Genomic DNA, 23,765 nt, shown 5'->3' on the forward strand with positions numbered 1-23,765 from the left:
AATTTACTTCCCTTGATAAACTGTACTGTGGGCTAGCAAAGTATAATACCCCCCTTCAAAAGCACAGATTAAATCTACCTTTTGTTATTCTGACTTTAAAAAGAATGAAAACTGGTATGAAATACTGCACCATGGAAACCGGTTCAAACATTTAAATTCAAACAAAAAATTACTTTTAGCAAAGCAGGGAAAAAAAAATCACTCTTAAGAGTGTGATTGAAATTTAGCGTTTTGCTCTACAGCTCAATCTTTCTTTCAAAAAACCCCAAAGCACAGCAATGTTAGATTGTATTTAATCCTCCAGGAAGCCCTCAGCGATGGGAAGAGCTGCTTGGGGCCGCGACTGAGCCTACAGCAGCCGATTAACCCCGGAGCCCTGATGCAGCTTGAGCACAGTCTGTCTTCATGCACAAACCCGTGGATGCTGCTGAAACCTCCAACTGTGAGCTGCTGCCTTGTGGCACTGAAGTGACACCTGACAAGTCGGACACGACAGACGCTCGAAAACCAGCTTTTCGCTGACCTTCATTCTTGGGAATGTTGGTGGCATCTTTTAGAAAAGGTTTTTTCCTATGAGTTTTACCAGACAGCTTCAGGTTTTCTTACCTGTGCCTTCTGTTCCGAGCTAAGTGACCCCTGAACTCATTTTTACTTGACATCTTAAATAGTGTCATACTTAGTTCCACCACGCCTGGACTCTGAGAGAACTCAGTGCTTTCTAGAGTGCAAGGAGAATGTAAACCATTTTGAAGTAGGTTTTTTTCCCCATAAAATATCAGTGAGGTCACAGCCCCCAAAACCCACCTTCAGAAGCTTCTGACATTTTTAATAGTTTTCATTTAACTCAAGAAAAGGAAAGAAAACACAAAGCTGCTGGAAATGATGAATACAACTACACTGCGGTTATGTTTTTCTACACCGTTTAGAAGAAGAGCTACAACGTAGAGCAATGTGAATATTACCCGAAGAAGAAAACCAGGTTTTTCAACAGCAGAAAGACCAACCATCATCAGGGAAGAGAGAAACTGAAATTCGCATCTGGGGAAAGATGCTCAGAAGACTGAAGACTCAGTATTAGGTTTCAGCGAAACAGTAAATCAGCCTGGAAAGTTCTGGCAGCTACAGTTCTTCAGAATTTGAGGAAAAATGGTGCAAAATCAATAAAGAATGTGGTTTCACATAAAATGTGAAATGTAGTACATTCAGTAGCACATGCCAGTGCTACTGAAGAGAAGAATGCTTATCACAAGATGGTCGGCAGAATAAATTTCCACCTGCTGTATTAAGGCAAAGCATTAATTCCAAGCACTTTGAGGAGTTCAGGTAAAGCCCTTTGTACAAAAGAAAAATTTTATTCGTGTTTCCAAGAGCGTATTTTTTTGAGAAATTGAGATAAAAGGCATACATGAACATCACCATGATTACATACTATGAAATGCCCACTGAAATCTATCAAACATATTTGTATTGAGGAAACCATTAAGGCTTGTAGCCCATGGCAAAAATAAAATCAAACGGAAGGAAAACACCCTCATCATTGTCATATGAAAAATCACCACTCGGAAATGCCATGGGCGAAATTCTGATTATGTTGATTGAGGAGGGGGGGAAAAGGGCAAGAAAAAAAAATCAAACCATAAACATACAGGGAAGTATGACTTAAGATAGATCACAAATAGATGATATCCCCAACTTCAAAAAGGGAAAAAAAAAGATGTTAAAATAGAAATATGCCTCTTAAAATGGTTCTGAAGCTCGACTCTGATCCACAGCCAGTACTGTCAGAGGGCTACAGATCATGAGGAAAAGGTCAGCAGGCAACAATTCAGCAAAGACTGTTGGCAGTAAGGCTCACTCTGGCAGAAACTGCTGCAGGAATCTATCGCCCAGGATGTAATTGATCTAAGAAAAGTGAACACCCCCCCATCTGATTCGGCATGCTAGATGGGGTCAGTGTTTCAGTCAAGTCGAACTGGTCAAGTCTGTCCTTAAGTCCCAGCTCTGGTCTCCACCCAGCTCAGTGCTGGGCCAAGGGCACAACACGCAGCATCGCTGCTCTCTAGGCCAAATTCTTGTGTTCTTGAGACACCGACACAGCGTGTGAGGGGGCAGAGCACAGCGCTGTGCCCCAACAGGCCGGCTGCCCTCCACAGCCCAGGGCAAGAGAACTGCGGCGCTTCCACCGGCACCCCCCGTCTCACAGGGGAGACGCAGCAGCGCCTGTCTGCACCTGCCAGGGCCCGCAACAGGACGACCAACAGCTCACCTGGAATTTCAGTCAGGCCACATATTTCACCTCTCCGACAGCTAGAGGAGTCTGCTCAGCAATCTGGGGGCAAAAATAATCTTACTGCATTGTAGCTGTCCCTGATTTTCACTCCGCTTCTTTGGTTGAAACCAGCAAACGAACCTGAATTACCCTTTAACGAGTAATATTGCAAGGGCTGCAGAGAGCCAGAAAAGCCCTACCATAAACAGACTGTAATACAGCCTTCCAGCCTGTTATACAATGTGCAGTTACATATTTTAATTACATTTATTACCTAAGACGAGAGAATTAACGTGAACTGAACCTTCAATGACCCAACTGGATTCATGCCAATTGTTCTACTGTGCAGACCCCCAAGATGCAGAAGCCGGCACAACAACCTGACCTCAGAACCGCCAGTCAAGCCCCCTTTTTTAATCCACTGCTTTCTGCCATCTTTTTACTATTTGCAGTTTGAAGCTGGTTTTATCATCTCCAAAATTTTTGTTTCAGTCTGTGGCTAGCACAGAAGTAGCTTTAAAGACACGGGGCAGTGCGGCCTGTGCCCTGGTGCTCACACGCTGTGAAGGTTGCTGCTCTCCCAGCCGCTGCAGACTCTGCAGTCGAACGCTCCCTCGGTACCGTCTCGGCACGTCTGACCTTTCTGCTGGGAGACCCCGTCACGCTGCATAACATGTTCAACATCATCCCATCCTCGTCCTGAAAAGGTATGAACTAATTCGAGGTGTGGTAATACTCACATGCTTTGAACCCCACTTCTGTCAGAAGGTGAATTACATTCAGTTTGGGGATACAGCAGAATGCTTGGAAATTCCAGCACCTGAGTAAGTTCATCTCCACGGGTGTCAGACTCAGAGCAGTCATTTCTGGAACAGTCACCCTTGAGCATGCATCCCCATGAGAGCTCCATCTCACCAAAGCAGCATTAGCAGTGCTGTACTGAATGATCCACGCACTGGGGCACGGGCAAAGGCTTACAGCCTGCAACGGGAATAATCAAATGATGGAAGTGAAGATACTTCCATAAGGTAGTGCACTACTCTACTGCTACTGCATTATGTACATCATTTTTTGTAGAAAAAAGATAAATAGGTAATATATATGAAAATACATCTAAAATATGACATATTACGTAAAATATAATTTTAATGTACAAATATCTATACACCCAGTAACTATTTATCTGCTTGTATGGATGAGTAGAGTATATAGCAAGTGAAGTAAACGTTACACCCTTTAGAGGGTGAAAAACAGTCTCCAACTGCACGCTCATTCTAACACACTCCCTGTGCTTTGCTCTGTCTCTCCCAGTGCCCCCCCCAACCAATCCTCTTCCCTTCTAAAGATGCACGATCCAGCCACCGGCCTTTCCCCTCACCACAGCGCCTCCTGCTCAACGTTTCCGACCCCCTTCTCCAGTCAAACTGCCACCTTCGCTGCCAGCTGAGGCCTCCGCCGAGAAAATATAACCCCTCCTCCTCCTCCTCACAGAGCTGCTGAGGATGGGAAAGGCACACAAACCAGACTGCGAGCGGCCGGAGGCGGGGAAGTTCACCCACTCTATCGGCTGCTCAGAGCAGGGCTGGAGGAGGCGTCACTGTGCAGGGGAAGGCAGCGCCGAGGGACACGCTGGGAGAGCAGCGCGGGCACGGCAGAACCTGGGCAATCCTTCTCACCTGGGATGAGAAGACCCCTGGCAGAAATCAACCAAAGTCCAAGGTCACACCTCGTGACGCCAGTACACTCCAGGCCAAAGTGTGAAGGCTCCACTGTGTAAAGAAAGAAGGAAACTCCGTACCTAAAAGTTCCATCTGTTCAATGTTACCGTACGACTTTTTAAAATGAAAAGCATCAACTATTACCTGGCTAACCATAGTATTCCAGAGGACTGTAAATATTACTGCAAGGAAGACCTCAGTTTCTGTTTAGCACAAAACTGGGAGCTTCTCTGAAAAACAGGCTGTAGTCTTCAATTACTGCGTAGCTACAACAGAGAGATATATAGGGCAGACACCTATAACGTGTCTCTGAACGCAGGAAATACCACACATTCAAAATTATGCAACTGTTCACAGAAGCGTTTCAGAAATAGTCGAACATTTCGATTTTTCTTAAATCACCATCAGCATTTTCAAATGCTTATTAGCAGCTACTTTTATCTATCCATTTTAATGGAATAGAACTTAAGTAAAAGCTTCCACAAGTCCTTCTTAAGGGTTCAATATTTCCACCTTTCAGCAGTTTCTTAGAACTAAAGTAACAACATTCTACACCTTCTAAATCAGAATTTAATTCTTCACTTTTTTGTTTTAATTTTCTTCTCTAGATCCTTTTCTGTACCGCTCCTCCCTTCTCCCCTTACAATCTTCTGTCATTTTTCTCTCCTTTTCCCACCTTCTCTGCATTTTTTTCTTCCTTTTCCCCCTTCTTCCCTCTCTCCATCCTACCTTTTCATTCTTTATAAAAACCCTTTAAAGGCTGGGAGAAAGGACAGAGGTAAACTGTCAAGAATAGAAAAGTTGCAGCCAAAAATTGCTATTACCCTCTAATTATTTTCTCTCTCTGGTATTGTTCCCATTCGACCCCATCCCAGGCACAGCTGTGCCCGGCCCTGAGGAGACGAGGGGCTGTTATAAGCGGTTCCCAGCAATGGGGAGGGCAGGAGCCAGGCTCCTTAGCGTTATCAGTCCTTCTCTCCAGAGACCGGCGTACAGCCCGCGGAGGGGGGTGGAATCAGAAAAATTCAGAAAAACTGGCAATATCAGCCTACACTATCAGAAATACAGAGCATAAAAATTGACACGGGGAGAGGTAAGCAGGGGAGTGCAGCGACCCGCAGGCCAGCAGCGCGCTCAGCCCGTGGCACAGCTGCGGGCACACACAGGCTGACGTGCTCCTGCTTTTGACAGAGCTGGGGAGGGACTATCACACAGCAGCAACATCTACGCCTTCTGAAGAAAGACCCGGCACAGCTCATACTTTGAGCTTCAAACCCGTGTCCTCAGAGGTCACGGAGACACCATGTCACTGCCCTGGCATCGCTCTGGGGCTGGGCACATGTTCAGCCTTTCCCAGGACACTTGTGCCCTGGCCACCAGGGATCAGGTCAGACCTTACAGGCTGTGACACAGCCCAGGTGCCAGAGCACATCTGGGGTCAGTAGGTATTATCTGCACATGGCTTCAAGGAGAAGAGCACAGTGCCACGCACAGGGATTTGATCCAGCTCTGGGCCCCAGCAGCCCCTTCCCAGCAGGTGCGGGGCTGGGAAGCTCTGTGGGCACGTGGAGCCCGACCACGGCCCCTCCTGCTCAGGAACGGCCGCTCCCTTCCACGCATCACACGGTGCTCGGCGCCTGGGGAGCTCACAGCTGACGGGGCTTTCTGCTCAGCTATCCAGCTATTCTGCCTTCTCGCCCACTCACTGCAAAGATTATCAATTTTCCGGATTCTCGAGTTTAAAAATATCTCCCCCGAGGCATAAAGGAAGAGAGGCGGGTGGGTACAGTAGGGGTTCCCTCAGTGGATGCACCAAGGGACCAGGCACGAGAGTCACCGACTCACGTCATCCCCAGGACAGACAGACACTCTTCTCCTGCCAGGGAAACGTCCACGTTGCCAAACACCAGCACACGCTGTTGCCGAGGCTGCGGCCTCCGATAAGCCTCAGCAAATGCCTCTGACCTTCCCTTCAGCAGTTGGTCCTGAACTCTGGGAGTCACACTGCACTGCGCCTTCAGCAGCTCCACCAGTCCAAGCAGCACCCTTTACAGAATGAAGCACTTTTTACTTTTCTTTTTACCCAAGGATATCCCAATCTCACCTTCAGTTATTGCATTTATAGTGTTCCCTCTTTGCAAGAGAATTCACTGGGTTTCAAAGTACACGTTTGCCAAGACCACAGATCAAATGGTCCTAAACTGCTTCGGATGTCTGAAAGGGAGAGATTTGCATATTTGTTTTTCTTTAATCACATCTATCCTTCTTTTCTCCTCTTAAGCAAGCCCACCTTCCATGCCTAACCACTTAGGGCCAACAGGAACACTTAGAAAGGTCGCTTTGTTGTACTCATTCTAACATTTCACAGTACCTTGTTTTCCCGAAACAGGGTTATCTATCGCCCGGGACTTACCCGCATTGCATTCTGCAGAGCAAAAGCACTTCCTAAGGTAATGAACACAGAGCATGTTGTCAAACAAACAAACAAAAAACTCTATTCCCCTTTAAAAAGAATTTAAAAAATCAAAATTCAGTCATTTCTAAATCCTGTAGTACATTCTACCGATTCCCACGACTCCTGAGCTATGAGCTGCATCAGCCCGTCTGTGTCTTTGCACAGTGACTCCGACAGCCCGCGAAGGGCACCGCAGAGATTGCCACGAACTGCGGGGAGCTCTGAGCCCAGGCTGCAGCGCCCGGCGCTCACTGACACACAGAAATCCTACGGGACCTGTATGCACCTAGCGCCTGCAGCCATCCTGCTCCTTTCTTATTGAAAAGGATCCAAACGTAGATCTATAAACCCAATTTCTAACGAAACTGAGAGATCTCCAATACCTGCTCTAAACATCAGTGTCTTCCCAGAGTCAACCTTCCAGTTCTTTACATTTCTCGGGACAGCAAAGTAAACAATGATTAACACAAACTATTTTGTGAACAAAGATTTCTTCTCACCCGATGTAAACATCAGGAAAAAAACCCCAGTAACCAGAAAAGTGACGGCTCACAGATTAATATTCATGTGTGAATTTACATCGATGTTTCACATTAATCTGATTTTGTTTAGACAGTGTAAACTAATACATTTGAAAGTATATTTTCACAAGTAGTTTTCAGTGGAAAACTTGATAAAAATTAAAAAGTATCGGAGGCCTGACTTTAGCAGGTCCCAGGCTTGACCAACGGCCTTTCACAGCCTGGGCTGAGGACAGGATTGTCACATTCTACGTTGCCAGGACAACTTTCATACCGCCAGCTTATGACTGGCCCAGGTTTTGAATAGAAAGATACAGTTATGAACTAAATCTGCCTTTCTATCTGAAAAGCAAATGAATCTCCAAGAGCCCAAAGAAATCCAAACCCCACATAAGCCAATGTATTAGTTGAAATCCTGAACATAAGCCAAAATGAATTTGCCTCACATCAACAGTTTCCAGACTGGACAGAACAACTATTGCAGGCTTGTATGAAAGACTGTACTACTGCTCACTGAGTGCACAGGCGAAGGAATTACACACCTTCTGAACAATCCTACCCTGCCCTGCAAGGAGCTTTATGATGCTGAGCTATAGGAGACTAATGGACACGACCGGAGGTTTAACAAACTCATGCTGTGCCACAGAGGAGAATCTAGATTTTTAAGATTAAAGTTAAAGGCCTGATTCTCATTGCCTTCAGAATGCCAACTGAAACTCCGAGGTCAATTGTACTGTCATCGCATAGAGAGAAACCAGCTCCCTCATGCCCCAAGCGATGCTGAGCTTTCCATGGGGAGAGATGCTCTTCCTGTGCCTCCTCCTCCCAAGAGTCTTTTTCCTTTATGTTTGTATTACAAAACACACAACTGCCTTGGGAATACCTTGCACAGTCTATTAGTAAAGCCACACCCATGTCTAAAATGTGCTTGTCTCCAAAAATATATGGACAATTACCTGGCACGTTAGCTGATTAAAAATACCGCTGATAACAAACAAGTTTTGAACCACCAGACAGTTCCAGGCAGTCATCGCTTCCCACACCCTCCACACCTTCACAGCTGAAGTCACACGCTTCTCCTCATGTTCATAATCACAGGCACCTTACACAAAGCAATAAATATTTACATACGTGCAAAATAACGCACAGAAGCAGCTCACGAGCCCCCACAGCAGGGAGCAGCACTAGAACCGAGAGGCTCTCAGCGCTCACGGAGCCGTACAGCGCTGTGGCACAAGTGCAGTGCCAAGATGCTGCTCGAGAACACGCTCTGCACTGCTGACACCTGGGATCTGACCAAGCATCACCTCCCTTCACACACTGATCAGGATACCTCCTGACTAGAGGCACTGCTATCCTACCCAGGAAAATAACTACCTGTAACCAGCTTACAAGAAAATCTATTCAAACTCTCCACGGAACAGTGTGATTCCTCCAGCTCCTATCACAGGCTGGCACACAAAGTACATACATACTGGTACATAAAGAAAAAAACATTAACGGGGAAAAATCTCGGGTTTGACCTTTACCAGTAAACCCAGCGCCATCCACTGACACCGTGTTTCTGGAGCCCTGTCCCCTGTGTGTCCGCTTGGAGCTCCGCACAGCAGCAGGGCTCTTCTCAACCCCGGGCTCTGCCCAGGGACACGAGAAGTCACAGCGCTGCCAACTCACAGCAAAGGCTCCAGGCTCTCGTCCCTGAAGCAAAACCCTTCCGATCTGCACTTAGGCATTTCATACAAAATCCACCAGCAATCCAAACATCGGAGCACGCCATAAAAACAACCCCGGCTGCTCTCGGTACGTGTGCAGCTGGGCACGTGTTACCAAGAGAAGAAACCCAGGGTCTGGAGCATCGCTTCACCGTGGGTGTATCCCCGAAACACACGATCACACAGATCCTGGCACCACTGCCCGGGGTTCCTCCTGCACCAAAAAGAATCCTGACACTTCTCTACGTTTCCTTCCTCTTTACACCCAGCAGCAGCCAGGGCATTAATTCTGGTTTCTCACCCGTTACACTCTTCCCTTGATTAAAGTGTTTTACAGTAACAGCCACCCCAGGCCAGACTCTAACCCAGATCTCCGGGAACCTCGGCAGATGGGGTCTGGAGGGGAACGCCCGGTACCGCCGGGAGTCTGACAGCGGCGTTCCCTCGAGACAGCTCACCTCCAGCTTTCCAAAACCCCCGAAAACACCCACCGTCCCGGTTAGACCGGGAAGGAGCGAGGAAACGAATCCTTTGCTCAACCTCACTCTTGCCCAAAGTGCAATTTCCACGCGGCCTTGGCGCCCAGAAGCCCCCATTTCACTCTCATTTTTTTAACTCTCCTTTGCCCTTTTGATCCGCCTCTCGCCCACTTTCTCTCTCCCACCAACACGCGCAGACCCTCCGCAGATCCCCCCGCCGCGTGTTCCCGGCCGCCCGCCCCGGGTCCGCGCACAGAGCCCGCGGGAATCCCCCGCCCGGAGGAACCGGCGTCCCGGGACCGAGCGGCCGCACCCGGCCCCGCCGGCCCCGCCGGCCCCTCCGGCAGCGCCGAGCGCCGCAGCGCCGACACCGAGACGCGGCGAGCGGAGCGAGCGGCCGGCAGCGGCCTCGGGGCGACGGAGCCACGGCCGCGGCGGCGCTTCCCACCGGCCCCGCCCGGAAGGGCAGGGGAAGCTCGCGCTGGGGCCGATGGCCCCCGCGGAGCTGGAGGAGGTGCCGCTGGCCGGGGGCTCCAGCGGGGACCACAGGGCCCTGGCAGCAGCCCCCGGCCTTGGCTGCGCTTGGGGACCAGCAGCCCCCGGTTCTCGGCCTTTGCAGAGGAGACGACGCGGCCTCCGCGGGGGGGTGTCTGTGAGCCCTGGGCAGGGCTGGGGATGCCACCTGGAGCCAAAGGCTTGCTGCAGCCTCCTCTGCCGGCCTGGGGCACCTCGGGGCGGCCCTTCCCTCCAGGCACCTCCCTGCAGCCCAGAGGTTGTCCCCGACGCTCGCTCGGAGCTCAGGGGGACGAGTGGCACAATGTGCGTGCCGGGAGCAGGGGAGGGAAGAGGCACGAGGGCTCCACGCCAGGTCAGACAGCCCGGGCCAGGGGCTCTCCCTTTCCCAGGCAGGCTCTGCCCTTCCGCTCCCACGCGCGCACACGAAGACACCCCCTGAGATCCGGTACCTGTCCGGGCCTCAGCCCCTGCCCCACGGTTCCCCGTCTTACTGATTTTATTAACAACTGAAATTAAATTGTGTTTGATTCTAATATAAGTATAGAATTGAGATATTTTAGAAAAAATAATTTTACATTTATTGTATTTTGAATCTAGCAACCGACTGCTACTCTAAACTTCCCCGTACAGCCCTGTGCCAAGGCTGAAGGGATTGGTCATGATTGTTTAGTAGGAACGGTTAGAACCTAGGTAACAAAACACGAGGTGATTTGTAAACTGATTTATAATACATACATAGGACTAGAAGAATGCAAGGAGTTGTCAAGGTCCAGGATTAATGGGAACTGAGGGCAGTGACCGTAACAGCTTGCAGGTACCTGCCAAGAAAACCGTGTCCTTAAGCAAAAGGTGATTCCGGCCGGGGGAGATCGCGACCGCTGACCCACGGACCACCTACTCACATTACACCCCAGAGCCATTTCTAGACATTTCTAACCTCTACTGCGCAGAATCGGAAATAGGAAGAGAATATGTTCATGATTTCTTGGAAGCTGTGTGCTTATACATGAAGACCTAATGAATATGTAGGAGTAAGTTCTATAGAAGGTGTATGATTCTGGTGCCTGGCACGTGTTGTTGGTGAGAGCACTCCCCTACACGTCCGGCCGTCAATAAAGGAGTGTCTGCTTATCTGCGTCAAATTGGTGTAGGTAAGTGCTTTTATCCCGGATTTCGGTGACACCCAGAGCTGCCTCAGGCAGACACCAGCCCACCGGGCTCCCAGAGCTGTCGGGGGGGGCAGAGGTCCCAGGAAGGGCCAGGGGGCAGAAAGCCAGCCTGCCCCCAGCTCTGCTCTGCCTGGGAAAGCTGAGCCCAGCCCAGCCCAGCCCCACCTCTGCGGGGAGAGCAGCTGGGCGAGGGGCAGGGGGAGAGGGCTGCCTCCAAACCCAGCTCAGCTCCCCTCGGGGCTTGACGCCGCTGCTTCTGCCTGACAGGAGTGACTGAGGAGCTCCTGGTCCAGCTCTGCTGTGGGCTTGGGAAGAAGGACACAGACCTGCTGTATTCAGCCTAAGAATAACTGCTGTATTGAGACAAAGGGTGCAGCGGGTGGTTGGGGGCATCGGGAGCAGAAGGGGTGGTCGGGGGCATCCAGAGCTTTAGTTCAAAGGGCTGCTGTTTCTTTTTGACTTCGATCAGGAGCCGCCCCTGCTTCTTGATGTGTTCCCGGCAGAGGACATGGTCATCGTCATCATCGTCAGAAGCAGGAGGGTCTGGAGGAGAGAGCAGAGAGGAGCAGGTTGGGGAGGGTCTGCGGGGCCACCTCCGCTGTGCCTGTGTCCCTGGGGAGCTGTGGCCCGTTTTGGAGGGCTGGTGGCATCCCAGAGAGCCCCGTGCCAGGCCCTCGGGCACAGGCACTGTGACGGGCTCTCCCAGCCCAGCGTCCCAGGGTGACCTGCAGGGCCTGGGGATGCCACCGCTGGGGTCCCCCCCCAACACTGCTGGGGCTTCCCACCAAGGTCTGGAGCTGCGGGGCGGTGGCTTCACCTCCGCTTTGGGAAAAAGGGCCGTGAGCTGCAGAAGCTCCTTGTCTGCTCCAAGAGCCTCCAATCAGAGGAGGCCACAGGCAGAGCCAAGCACTGGTTCTTCACCCTCAGGGCAGGGGATTTTGAAGACGAGGGCCCCCTCCCTGCCCCACAGCATCTCCCCTTGTTTCTGCTGGGGCTTAGCGCTTACCACCCCAACAGTTGCCGTCGTTCTCCCACATCCCCACCTAAAACCACGCCCCGTGCTCAAAGCCTTGGAGACAGCCAAGGTCAGACCCAAGGTCTGGAGGCAGCTCCTGGGTCGGGGTCTGCTGGGACAGTGGGAGACAGGCGAGGACGCTCAGAACTGCCTGTGGGCAGGGGCTGGGACAGGCGCTGGGGGACGTGTCCCCGCTGTGCTCTCCTACCCTTGGTGTCCTCCAAGGAAATCTTCAGGCTCCGGGGAGCCTGTGCCATCGTCTGCTCCAGGAGATTTCGGACCTTGACAAAAGTCTGTGAAAGACACCCTGGGTTAACTGCTGAAGGGGAGGGGGTGTTCAAACCCAGGGGTGCTTCACCTCCATGTCCCCATGGGGGGACACCCCGCAGCGCCCAGTGCCCCTTGGGGCTGAGCTGCGCCACGGCTCTTCCCCGGGGCCACGTCCGTGCTCCCATCTAGGAGGACAGCTTGGGACGGGCCACCTGGGAGAGCCCTGTGCGGGTCCCCAAAGACCACCGCAGGGATGGAGCCCCAGCACGCACCGCATTGTCCTCGTTGAGGCTGTGGCTCTCGGGGGGCAGGCTGGCCGTGCGCTGCACCAGGTACTGCAGCTTCTGCCTACAGTGCTGGAGCTTCTCCTGCGTACTCCAGGCCTGGACAAAAGCGTCCTGCAATCGGAGAGAGAACAACTACGTTGGTGGGGAAGAAGAGTCTCTTGGGGTGACAGTGGCCGCTCCACACATCACTGTGCTGTGCCGCTGCACCCCCAGCACCGGCCGGAGCCGTGCTCACCCCCGCACCGCACGGGTACCTGGCCGGGCACCGTGATGCCACGCAGCAGGACGGCCAGGTTGTTGACAGCGTGGTCAAACTGGAGCAGCAGATCCTCCTCCTTCAGCATCTGGGTTCGCATCTGCTCCCGCCGAGCCTCCTCCCGCTGCAGCTCCCTCCTCAGCTCCTCCTCCAGCTTCCTGCAGCCAGACACATTCACATCCATACAACTGCATCAGGGTGCAGAGACACCCCACATCTGTTGCCAAAAGTGCTCGTCTCACCCCCCGCACCGCCTGCAGAGCAGAGATGTTGCCTGCAACCCAACCCCACGCTGCTGGTCCCACTCCCCACGCCAGGCAAGGAGCAAGGGTCCTCCTGGTGCCACCCGCAGCGGGAGCTTTGGGGGCTCTGCCAGGCCCAGCGCTGGGGGAGCACTCTGCTCAGGAAACCTCCCAGAGCAGGAGGGGTGGGGGCTGCAGCAGGACGGGGGAAGAGGGGCCCTGTTGGGACACCCAGGATGCCCACATCCCTCCTCCAAGGGTGGTGGCCCAGTTGGCACGGCTGTCCCGAGGCCAGCAGTACCTGAGGGTGTTGGGGGGCTGGCGACGCTTCAGCTCATCGTGCTTCAGCTCCAGCTGGTGCAGCGTCTCCTTCAGCGCCTGCTGCTTCTCCTTGCACTGCTGGAGATACCGCTCCAGGTCCGCCGAGGCCTTCTGCTGCTCCAGGAACCTGCCAGCCATGTCCTGGCCAGGGGAGAGCACGAGGACTCAGCCCGTGGCCCTCCTGGAGGGTACAGGAGCCGGGCCGTGGCCTCGGGGAGGTCTCTGCCCCAGGGACTGCTGCAGGTTCATGGCATGGAGAAAAGCAGCTCCATCCCTGCCTGCACAGGAGGGGTCTGGGGGGCTGCAGGGGCAGAGCAGAGCAGAGCACCCCGCCGGGACACAAGGCCAGCAGAGAGGTCTCGGCTCAGCCCTGCGTTTTAACGGAGATGGGTTTTACTTACCCAGACGTGGGAGCACGGCACCGCAGCCTTGGCCTCCTCCACCTTTTTGGTGACCCAGGCCTTGTACTCCTCCTGGGACTTGGTGTCCTCCAGTTGGGTTCCTGGCGTGGGAGGGAAGCGTCAGGGAATGCTGCCTGCAGCTGTGCCCACGTCACACCCCCCTGCACCCCGCCAGGCACTCACCCGCAAGAGGGTCCTGCAGCTGCAGTTTCGACAAGTCCACGGCGAGCTTGTGCCTGGCTTGCTGCAAGGATGTTCAGCGTCAGCCCCCGAGCTGCTGGCACCCTGGGGGAGCTGGCCCTGCAGGCCCCCCACCCACGGGGGGCTCCGCACTGGTGCCTGTCACCTGCCCGCAGCCCTGCCTGTGCTGGCCCCCCCAGCTCACCTCTCTCAGATGCCTTTTTAAGAATTCCTTGAGCTGCAGCTTCTGCGCGGCCTCGGAGCGGCACCAGAACTCTCTGTCCGCCCGCATCTGGGTTTTTAACTTCTCCACGTCGCCCTGCAGCGTATCAGAGAAGGGAAAATTAGCTGCGGAAGCCGGAATGGACCTTTGGGAGCCAGCTGAGCTTCTGGGATGACCAGTGTCAAAAAGGACACCTGCCCTCCCCGTGCTGAGCACGCTGCCTTCACCGTGGCTGGCGCTTCGGGCAGGCTGTCCCCAGCCCCAGGGCACTCTGGCCCAAGAGCGAGACCCAGGAGGAGCTCTGGAGGCAGCCGGGTGCCGTGGGCAAGCCCAGCTCAGTCTCTGTTGCAGGAAGACTCCCCGGCCAGCCGGGGCGCGTGGTGCTGTCGGTGGGCTCTGGAGTGTGGGAAAGGGCCCCACGGTGCCCCGGGCCATCTCACCTTGGTTACAGCAGCCGCTCTGCGGGCATCTGCAGCCACGAGCTCTGCATCTTCCAGCTCCCTATGGTAGCGTTCAGCCGTCCCACACAGGAGGTCCAGGTGCATAGGCAGGTGGTCCAGCTCCTGGGACAGAGAGAGGCACAGCACGTCACCCCACTGAGCCCCAGGGGTCCCCCACACTGTGACAGGGGGTGGAGGGAGCAGGAGGACCTGGCTGATGCGGGGGGGCGTAACACCAGAGCAACCCCTTGGACACCTCGTTGCCTTGGCAGGGGGAGCGGGTGGGACGATGGCACACAGTGAGGAGGGGCTCACCTTCCGCAGGGCATCCCGCACCTCCACGTACAGGGCTGTCACCTTCTGTGCAGCCTGAACTTTCAAGAGCATCTTCTCGATGCTGTTCTCCAGCTGGCGAATGGCCTGGGGCAGAGACAGGAGGGGGGACACGGGGTGACGCCACGTGCCGAGCCTGGAACCCACCGGGGGGGTGCAGGGCTGGGATGAAGGCCCCTCACGGGTGCTGCCACCCCAGGAAGGGGCCCTGGGTACCTGCAGCTGCGCCTGCTGCTGCTTGTCCTCCTTCTCCACAGCCTGCAGGCGCTGCAGCCGCCTCTGCAGCTCGTCCCGGGCTCGTCTCCGCTGCCTCACCTGGTCCAGCAGCAAGTTACAGGTGTTCACCCGCGCATGGATTTCAGCCCGGAGCTTCTCCTGGGTCACCTGCATGGACATGGGAGCGTTGGCCAGGCCAGAGGCAGGGCTCTCTGGGCACCTTCTCACAGGAGAAGGGTCCTGTCTGGAAAACTGCCCCTGAGGTAGAGCTACAGATGCCAGGACGTTGCTGCAGGACATCGTCGCTCCCTTGGCAGGACGGGCTCTTGGAGAGCTTTGCTCTGGGGGGCTGGTCGGGCTAAGGCAGAGCTGGGCAACTACTGAGGGCAGCGCTGGGTCAGGCTTAGGGACTCTGCACAGCGCAGACCCGGGGCTGGGCGCCAATAAAATCCATCGATTGGTGCCCCAGATGTGGCTGCTGGCAGAGAGCGGCGGCACTGCCCTGTCCCTGCAAGAGACCCCAGGGAAAGGCAGCTGCGTGGGGCCAGCACCCCTTGTCCCCACGGCCTTACAGCCAGGTCACAACCCGGGGACAGGTAGGGGAGGGCAGAGAGAGCTTCTCTCTCCAGGGATGCAGCTGGAGCCTGCAGGAACCCGGGCAGCCCTGGGGACACGCAGGCTGGGACGGCCAGGAGCTCTGCTGGGGCCAAGGATCTGCTCGGGGAGCTCCAGGGGGTCCCTTGAGCGGTGGAAGGGGACCCACGGCACCACACGGGAACACCCCGTGTCTCGCCGCACCAGCCCCGTGGGGCTGTCCCTGTGCCGGCCCCCGGCCCCTCCGCCACGCACGCTGTTCTTCCCAGCGCCCCGGAGCCCTGGCCCCCAGCGAGCAGCCCCTGCCCGCCGGAGCCTGCCATGGCCTCCTGCCTCTCCCCGGCATAGCCACACCCGAGGGCTCCTGCGCTTCGCAGACCTGGGAGGTGGTGAGCTTGGGCACCGGGGGCAGGAGAGGGGCAAAGAGAACATCCCCCCAGCCTGGGGACGGTCACATCCAGAGGAAGCCGCATGAGGGGCAAGGGGGGCGCTGTCTCTGCAGGGCCAGCACAGGCAGGGGCACAGTAGACGGGACCTGCCGGTACCTTCTGGGCGCCGCTCGGGGCACGGACGTCCTGCACCGCCTCACACAGGCGGGGCAGCCGCTCGCTCTTCTGCTGGAGCTCTTCCCCGCAGGACCACGTGAAAGCCTCCCTCTCTTGCTCTGCAGGACACGAAGGTGCTGTTGGGACCACGCAGGACGATGGGGGGACCGAGAGCCCCCCGCCCGCCCCGTCCCGTCCCCGCGCAGCCCAAGGGGCAGCACCTTGCAAGGCGATGACGGTGCGCAGATCCCGGGCGTGCTGGCTGAGCTTTGCCTTCCGGCCCGGCACGGAGCTGGTGCTCCTGCCTCGGCCCTTCAGCCCCGCCGCGCGTGTGGCATCCATCGCAGCTCCTCGCGCACTGGAGACAGCCCGGGCTGTGGCCACGGGTGGAGCCCAGCTCCCCGCGCCCGGGAACTGTTGCCGGGGCACGGAACAGGTGAGGTCATAATCGGTTACCGAGCAGGCGAAGGCAGGGCGGGCAGGGGAGATCCCCGCTCTCCTTCCCATCCCCGTGGCTACGGCAGCTGCCACCCGCCCAGCCGGGGGAGCCCCCCAAGCCCCGCCAGAAACAGGGCGAGGGGCATTTCAGGGAAAACAGCTGCACACCCGTACCCAAACACGGCTCCGGCGCTCTCCTGCGAGCTGCCAGCTTGTCTCAGATGCCCAGAGGCGTCTCCCTAGATACGCACCTTTGGAAATGTCAGTTCCTCACTCAGGAAACGCTGGTGCAGGGAGTTACGCTCCGGTTGGAGCGGGCAAGAGCAAACCAGCTTAGATTTAGTTTCTGTAACTCGAGATCTTCACCCTGTTGTGCTCCAGGTGCTGGCCACAGAAACCAAGGGAACAACTCCCCCCCTGGGTTGGTCTTCCCAGGAAGACCGTTTTGCCAAAGAGGAGGTGCGAGCTCATAGCCAGCAGAAGTCAGTGCTAACTGCAGAGCTGCGTGGGAAAGGGCCTGTCTGCCCCTTCCCCACCTGCCTTCTGACAGGGTGGGAGCTACACACACGTCTTCCAGGCACCCAAATTAACAGTTTTGGTCCGTAGCCCATTCAGTGATAGACATCAACCAGCTTTTCAGAACTATTAGACCTATACAGGCCACGAGATTATCATAAGAATACATTATTAAATCAGAAGGAAATTGCCTGGTTTCTACCATAATCAATCTGCGTTGACCATAAGATAATGTAAACCAGTCCCGCAGGGAAACAGACCGACAGATATCCAAGAGCCCTGCAGAACGGCCCTCAAGATCCAAAGCCCCACTTCCCAAAATTACAGGCCAGAGACAAGTCACAAATGACTCAGTGCTTCCCCTTCCCAAGGGGCACAAAGCACAGTTCCATACACACAACCACACAAGCTGCTCTTCCAGCAAAGCCTCGTGCTTCGCACCTGGGTCTCTTCCGCACGCTGGTTTACAGCAGATGATGTGTAACACCCCCCCTCCTAAAATCCACCAGCCCATTGTTGTTCCGGTAGTGCTGACCCTCACAGGGACCCAGCCTCAGTGACCCGGGTCAGGATGAGCCCCCACATGGGGAGCACCTGCGGGCACAGATGCAGACCCAGATGTCCTGCCGTGAGCCGCTGGCACTGAGGCTCCAGCCAGGCCGGTGGCACAAGGAACATCCTTTCCTCTTGCCAAAGCTTAACCGTGGTGTTACAAGAAAAAAACCCAGCGTGGTTTGGCGCAGGTGTAAGTACTCTGTGAAACACAAAACCAGTTTAATGCCATGTTACAGCGTCCAATTCCTTCTGCAGAGCTGAGATAATGCTCCTTCCACCCTCTTACGCCACGCTCTTGTGCTGAGAAAGCTTTTAGAGAGGCTCCATCTCGTCTGCATCTCCACAGCACCCAGCAAAATGCCACCCCCACCTCGTGCCAGGCCTTTGCAACCAACAGCAGAAGAGGGAATTCAGAACATCAGCTCCGACACGAACAACAAAAGGTCGATACTTTGCCTGCTTTGGCAGCCCAAGTGTCAGCAAAGAAAGCAGAGTTGTGGCTCATCTCATAACAGGAAAGAAACAGCAGCTCCCACGGTCCCTAACCAGTGCTGCCCCTCACCCCCCGGCACAGCACACCGACCGAGGCGAGGGTGGATGCTTCTGCACTGGAGAGCCACGGACAAACCACACTGAGCCCTGGGCAGCCACAGCAAATGGGGAGGTTTGAGTGGAGGCTGCGTGTGGGCAGGCTCACTGCCAGCCGCGTGCGGAACGACCAATCCTGTCCGGCATTCCTTGAACTCCGGAATCCTTCCGCCTGATCCAAATGAGGGCAAGAACCCAGCACCTGTCTCAAGCCCTTTGACAAGACTTTGTAAAGTGCAAGGAAGCGGAAGCGCATGGGAAAAAAGCTGCAGAACAAAACTCAGCCTTGATTTCCATCAAGTCAAGCAACAGGAGATGGATGCAAAATGAGATTAAGATCACCTGCAGAGATGGGAGCAAACATTTGTCAGACACACTCACCTCCACAGCCTCACTCTGCCATCCCATAAAGGCAGGACAACAAAGAATTATGACTACCTGTGACTGCACACCTGGCTCATCTGCTAGTGATTCCCACAACAGGCGACACGTGCCTGCAAAAGAGGTCACAGCTGGACCCTAAATCCTTTCAAACCCACTGTACTGCACAAGGCAGAACCTGCTATTCCATCTCCCACATGCAGAGGAGTTACACTGACACCCGCCAAATCCCCGCGGAAAACTGTCAGGCACATTTCAAATGCACGTAACTCGTGTATGAAGAAATGCCTGTGACATAACCCTGAAATGCACAGGTTTTCATCAAACTTGCTATCATAGCTTCCATGTGGAGATTCAGATCCTGAAACCCAAAGCACTTGCCTGTGCTGGTAGGAATTACTCCAAGACAACAGATCCCATCAGTGTAAAACAAAAGTGTCAGACTAATTTTACACAGTTCAGTATTCTCCAAGAGAAAAAAAAATGGCTAAAGGGACAACACAACTCACCTGAAAAAGAAAAATTCTCATGGCACAAACTCATAGCCGCTGAAGTGAGGGTGTGACTCGAACCAAGAGGCGCTGGGTTTAATCAGCTGAATCTGCCCACCTGGGAGCAAGAGTCTGACCACGATAAATTACTTCCATAAATGCAGATCACCCTGGTCTCTCACATCAAATCTTCAGCATTTATTTACGTTCTAGTAAAGAACTGCACCTGCGGATCATTTTACAATTCAAGTGTTTGCATAAACCTGTTGCACGTCAGCGCGCACACTCCCCAGGAGATTCACCACCAGGACAAAGTCATTCTCTCTCCCAGCTAATGACAGGGACAGCCACCAGGTCAGGCTCCCGCAGGAAATATTTACACAGCCGTATCCTGCCACCCCTCTGGAAACGACACCCCCCTGGGAGAGAGCTGAGAGGTCACACCCAAGCGGCGCTGAGGGCCCTTTCTCCGTGCCCTGTCTGCTGGCAGGAGCGTGGAACCAGAAGCGCAGACTGCGGCCAGGCAGATCAGCCCTGCGGAACAGGAACAGAGGGGCCAGGAATGAGAACGACAGCAGTTAACGCTTCAAAATCACGCCAGAAACCTGGGACGTGGCCCCTGAACTGCAGTTCTGTACCATCAGTGACAGCGAAAGGCTGAGCCACAGCCGTGCGCCCTCCTGTCTCGTCAGCTGGCAGCAGCGCATCTCCAGAAGGGCAGGGACACTTCCGCGCAGCCAAGAGTGGGTGCCAGTCCCACACCGACACCGGCACTCTGGGGATTTAACCCTTTGCAGAGGCAAGAGGGCAGCGGTCAGCTGCCACGGCAGAACAGCTCTTTGGCATCTCCCCGAGGAAAAGGCAGCAGATCAAACACTGCAGCTCCCAGCTCCAGACCAGCGTCTGTGCTCAGACAGGAGCTGCCCTTGGATCCGAGGGGCGACTTCGCCCAGAGCCACGCGAGCCTGATCCACCCAGAGATACTTGTACTGCTGCAGTACCTCGTGCGTGCAGCACGCAGGCCTCTCGCTGCCCGAGCAGAGCAGGGAGAGAGGAGAGAGTCGTCTGAATGATGCCTCAGCCAAAGTCACAGACAGCAATGGATTGTCACTGCCTGCGTACAAACCCACGCCACACTGACTCAGCCGTGCTCAGCACCACAGCAACCAGCATAAAGTATCTGATTGCTGTGCTCGCTCTTTATTCATCAGCTGGACTACGATATGTGGTTTCTCTGGTTTGCAATACTCTGTGATCATAGTGTCACCACATTTTGTCAGTGCTCTGTGCATCTCGTTGAAACCGCAGGCTGTGGATCTTATTTTGAAGTGAGATTTCTTATTCTGTGCTTATTGCTCCCAGGGAGGCTGCCCAGGAGTGGTGGGGGGGGCTGGAGGGACGGATGGGCCCTGCTGTGAATCCTTGTAAATATGAACTGGACTTGTCCTAATGTACTCGAATGAAGCCAGACTGACTGCCTGATGTCTGACAAAAATAGCAACAAGCCAAGGCACTTGTAGCTGGCTTTTTTAGGCAGTCTTCATAGGGAGCTTTTGATATTGATTGATTTCTGGAAGGCAAGACAGCAGTGGGGAAAGAAAACTGCAGCTTCGGGCACCTGCTAACCAGGTCCCTACTGCAGTTTATGAACACAGAAAACGAGTTATCTGTAAGGAAAGTTTCAGTAGAAGTAAGGCTGGATTTGCGCCTCTCTATCTGCTGCAAAGAAGAGATTACCGGGCAGTGCCTACACCTCAAATGCACGCCTGTGTGTTAATGCGGCTGTCGAGGTCTTTTCAGGGGTACTTCTGAACCGCAGGTTGTGTGCCTGACTGGTGTGAGTCCTGGGATGAGCCAGCTCCTGCTGATAGTTTTAGCTCAGAGGATGTGACAGGCTGGAAACCACCTTTGTTGTGGACCCCCGATGTCGGAGGTGTGGATATGTTGCTGATGGCCCCCTGGCCTGGAGATGTGGGAAGTTTTGCCAACAGTCTGCTAAGGATTTTGTTTTCTGCTGGAACAGGTTTCCAGATGGCTTTAACAAATGATTGCCTTTCTGCTTGCTGTGGCTATCTGCAGAAGGGCCCTCCTGTTTGTCTGGATTTAACCAGTGTAAGGGCTTTGCAGGAGGACTGCCTGAAACAGCCTTCTCCCTACGGAGATCACTAGCATTTGTGTAGAAAAGCAGGGGTTCGGTCAGGAAAGCTCGGAGTGTCGTGTTGTGCTCAGACCAGGATCTCTGTCTCCTGGAGATGCTGTTCAACTGGACTCATACTCCAACTAAATCTTTCCGAGTCCTACAGAACAGAGTCCCATGGGCTCATGACGTTGTAGTCGGTGCTCAAGTGGCAATGTGTGATTTGCCATCGCTTCGCCAAGGCAAAGCCCATTTCAAGGTAACAGTCCCACAAAAAGCCCAGGACTGCAGTCTTCTCAGTCCTTTGTAGCCTCCACACTGCCAGGGTGTTGAGGCTGTTTCATCAGAAGTGAAGTTCATCCTAATCCTGGGGTTTCTTTCCTCGCCTGTCTGGACCAAGCAACCCCTGGTCATTCATAACTGGTCCTGCTCTGCCTTCAGCCTAGGTAACTTCTGCTTCCTCGTTCCCATCTTCTTCTGAAAGAAACATCACAGTTGTGATAAACATGAAAAGGCTGAAAGTTTACACCATTAGATCTCACATGCAATATGGTTTATAAAATGGTTTTATATAATAGCCTCTTCATTTCCCTCTTCTGTGTCGGTAGCTCTGAACATTTAATTTGGTCTACGGGAGTCTACTGAGCCGTGAAGCAGTGTTCAGAAGGAGGCCTTACTCGGGATTTCTTCAACCGCATTAAAATAAAAGCTGCTTGCTCCCAACAGCCAAGCCACTGCACACCCACGACGTCCCATTTCACCTCTGGACACTCATCACCGCCAGCTTCCAGCTCTCTGCCTGGCTCCGGGGAGGAAGAAAGGTCCCACATCAGCTAACTGCAGCTGCAGTGCCCGCACACTGGGAGAGAGCTGTAACGAGGAACTTTAATGGGCACTAAATACAACAGCAACCTGCACGTGTTCCAGCCAGTGCCTGCTCTGGGCTCTGTGAGGCAGGCGGTGCTCCAAGGGGCTCTTCACAGGAGCTGTCTGCAGGTTTATGCCAGGGGTACTGAAAGAAGGAGCAGAGCCATGTCTGTCACTGTTTTCCAGGACATTTCAAGACAAAGACCCAGACAAACCCCACCTCTAGCCAATACCTCAATCCCTCCCCAGTTCCAAGCCCCTGGCAGGCCTTATCCAGTCACTTTTGCTGTGAAGCAGCAAGCCCCACAAATGTGACACACAGGGTGTTGTGAAACTAGGCTGTGCCAGATCTCCAGCACGTGGCCCTGAATGGGATCCTGGGACAAGGACACGAATGAGAGAGATGCTTGCAGGGGCTTTTCTCATCCTGCAGACACCATGAGCCAGAAGCAGCCCTCAGATGGCTCCAGAGCCGCTTCAGACCTGGCTACTGATGCAGGTGCTGGGGCCAGCTGGAGCTGTTTGCACTGGGTTTAGAAAGGTGTGTTCATCATTTCCAGCACCCTTGGATGGCTGCAACATGCCACATCCAGCAATGTATTCGTACTCCCTTGCTCCACAAACAGGTCCAGAATCAGCTTTGCCATTTAAGCCTCTGCTTCCTCTTGTCTCTTCCTCATCCCAGAGAGCTCACCGACAGCAGGGCGTTTGCCCAAGTTTAGCCCAGGACAGCCAGCACGGTGACACTGACACACAAAAACCCCTACGTGCAGTCATTTTTAAAGCTGGGCAGCCAGGAGCCAGGTCTGCAAAGAAACAATACTCAGAAGACGGCCAGGACTCCACCAGCCATGGCGTTCAGCCAGCTCTGGTCCTGCCTCCTCCATAACAGGATATAACCACGCTGTCAACGTTTACTGTCCCGACACACATAATATTTTGCTCCAGTAATACTGCAGAGAGCTCTTGCTTCTACAGGGGAGGTATCTGCAAGTCCTGCTTCCTGACCCTCACCTCAGCCAGCCTTGGCAGCACCTCGCCAAAGCTCACAGCTCCATTGCATGTGCCCTGCACTACGGGAAACTGCCACTAACTTTGCCTGCGTTGCCTTCTGCCACTAAGGGCAGGAGGCGCAGCTGGAGATGACCCCAAAGAAGCCCAGAATGGAGGCTCCTTCCCAGGAGGAGGCTGGGGCTTGTGGTGCTGGAGGCAGGCTCATTCTGGCCTGTAGATCTGCAGCTACAGCACACAGGCAGTGCTGTGGCAAGAAAGGAAGGAGCAAGGAGGGCCAGGGCAGGCTGGAAGAAGGCAGATGGGCTCTGCAAAAATCTAAGGGGAAAAATCATTGCTGAAGCCTGTGGTGGAACCAGGGCCCTTTAGATCTTCAGTCTAACAGCCTCCCAGCTGAGCTCCTTCAGCAATGCCCCAGCAGCCCTTGACCCTGCCTCACCCCTGCCAGGCTACAGGCTGACACCCATAAGGAGAAGTCCTTGGGGATGTGCCCAGGAAAAAGCTGAGCCCAGTGCCAGGCAGAGTGGCCCTGGGTTCTCCCTGCCTCCATGGCCAGATGGGCTCCAGGAGCGGGAATGCAAAATGTGTGTTGGGCCTTGATTACAAAAGTGACGGTGGC

General features: G+C 54.3%; 1 protein-coding gene across 1 annotated transcript; it reads right to left on the reverse strand.

The window, feature by feature from the left end:
• Positions 1-11,824: 11,824 nt before the first annotated feature.
• On the reverse strand, positions 11,825-16,504 carry LOC141955456 (coiled-coil domain-containing protein 183-like). Its single transcript, XM_074895224.1, has 11 exons — positions 16,163-16,504; positions 15,024-15,191; positions 14,790-14,894; positions 14,475-14,597; positions 14,017-14,130; positions 13,815-13,875; positions 13,632-13,732; positions 13,211-13,371; positions 12,666-12,855; positions 12,397-12,522; positions 11,825-12,147 (listed from the first exon to the last, which is right to left on the reverse strand). The coding sequence occupies exons 1-11, from the start codon at positions 16,502-16,504 to the stop codon at positions 11,926-11,928; spliced, it is 1,713 nt and encodes a 570-aa protein (XP_074751325.1). The 3' UTR covers positions 11,825-11,925.
• Positions 16,505-23,765: the final 7,261 nt, after the last annotated feature.

Source organism: Athene noctua, unplaced genomic scaffold (genome assembly GCF_965140245.1).
Source record: "Athene noctua unplaced genomic scaffold, bAthNoc1.hap1.1 HAP1_HAP1_scaffold_258, whole genome shotgun sequence".
In the NCBI taxonomy this organism is placed as follows: domain Eukaryota; kingdom Metazoa; phylum Chordata; class Aves; order Strigiformes; family Strigidae; genus Athene; species Athene noctua.

Coding starts and splice junctions, on each gene's coding strand:
- LOC141955456 (XM_074895224.1), bottom strand. CDS start 16,504: ATGGATGCCACACGCGCGGCGGGGCTGAAGGGCCGAGGCAGGAGCACC. Junction 14,598..14,789: donor TGCGGGATGCCCTGCGGAAG/GTGAGCCCCTCC, acceptor TCTCTGTCCCAG/GAGCTGGACCACCTGCCTAT. Junction 13,733..13,814: donor GCTGCAGGACCCTCTTGCGG/GTGAGTGCCTGG, acceptor CTCCCACGCCAG/GAACCCAACTGGAGGACACC.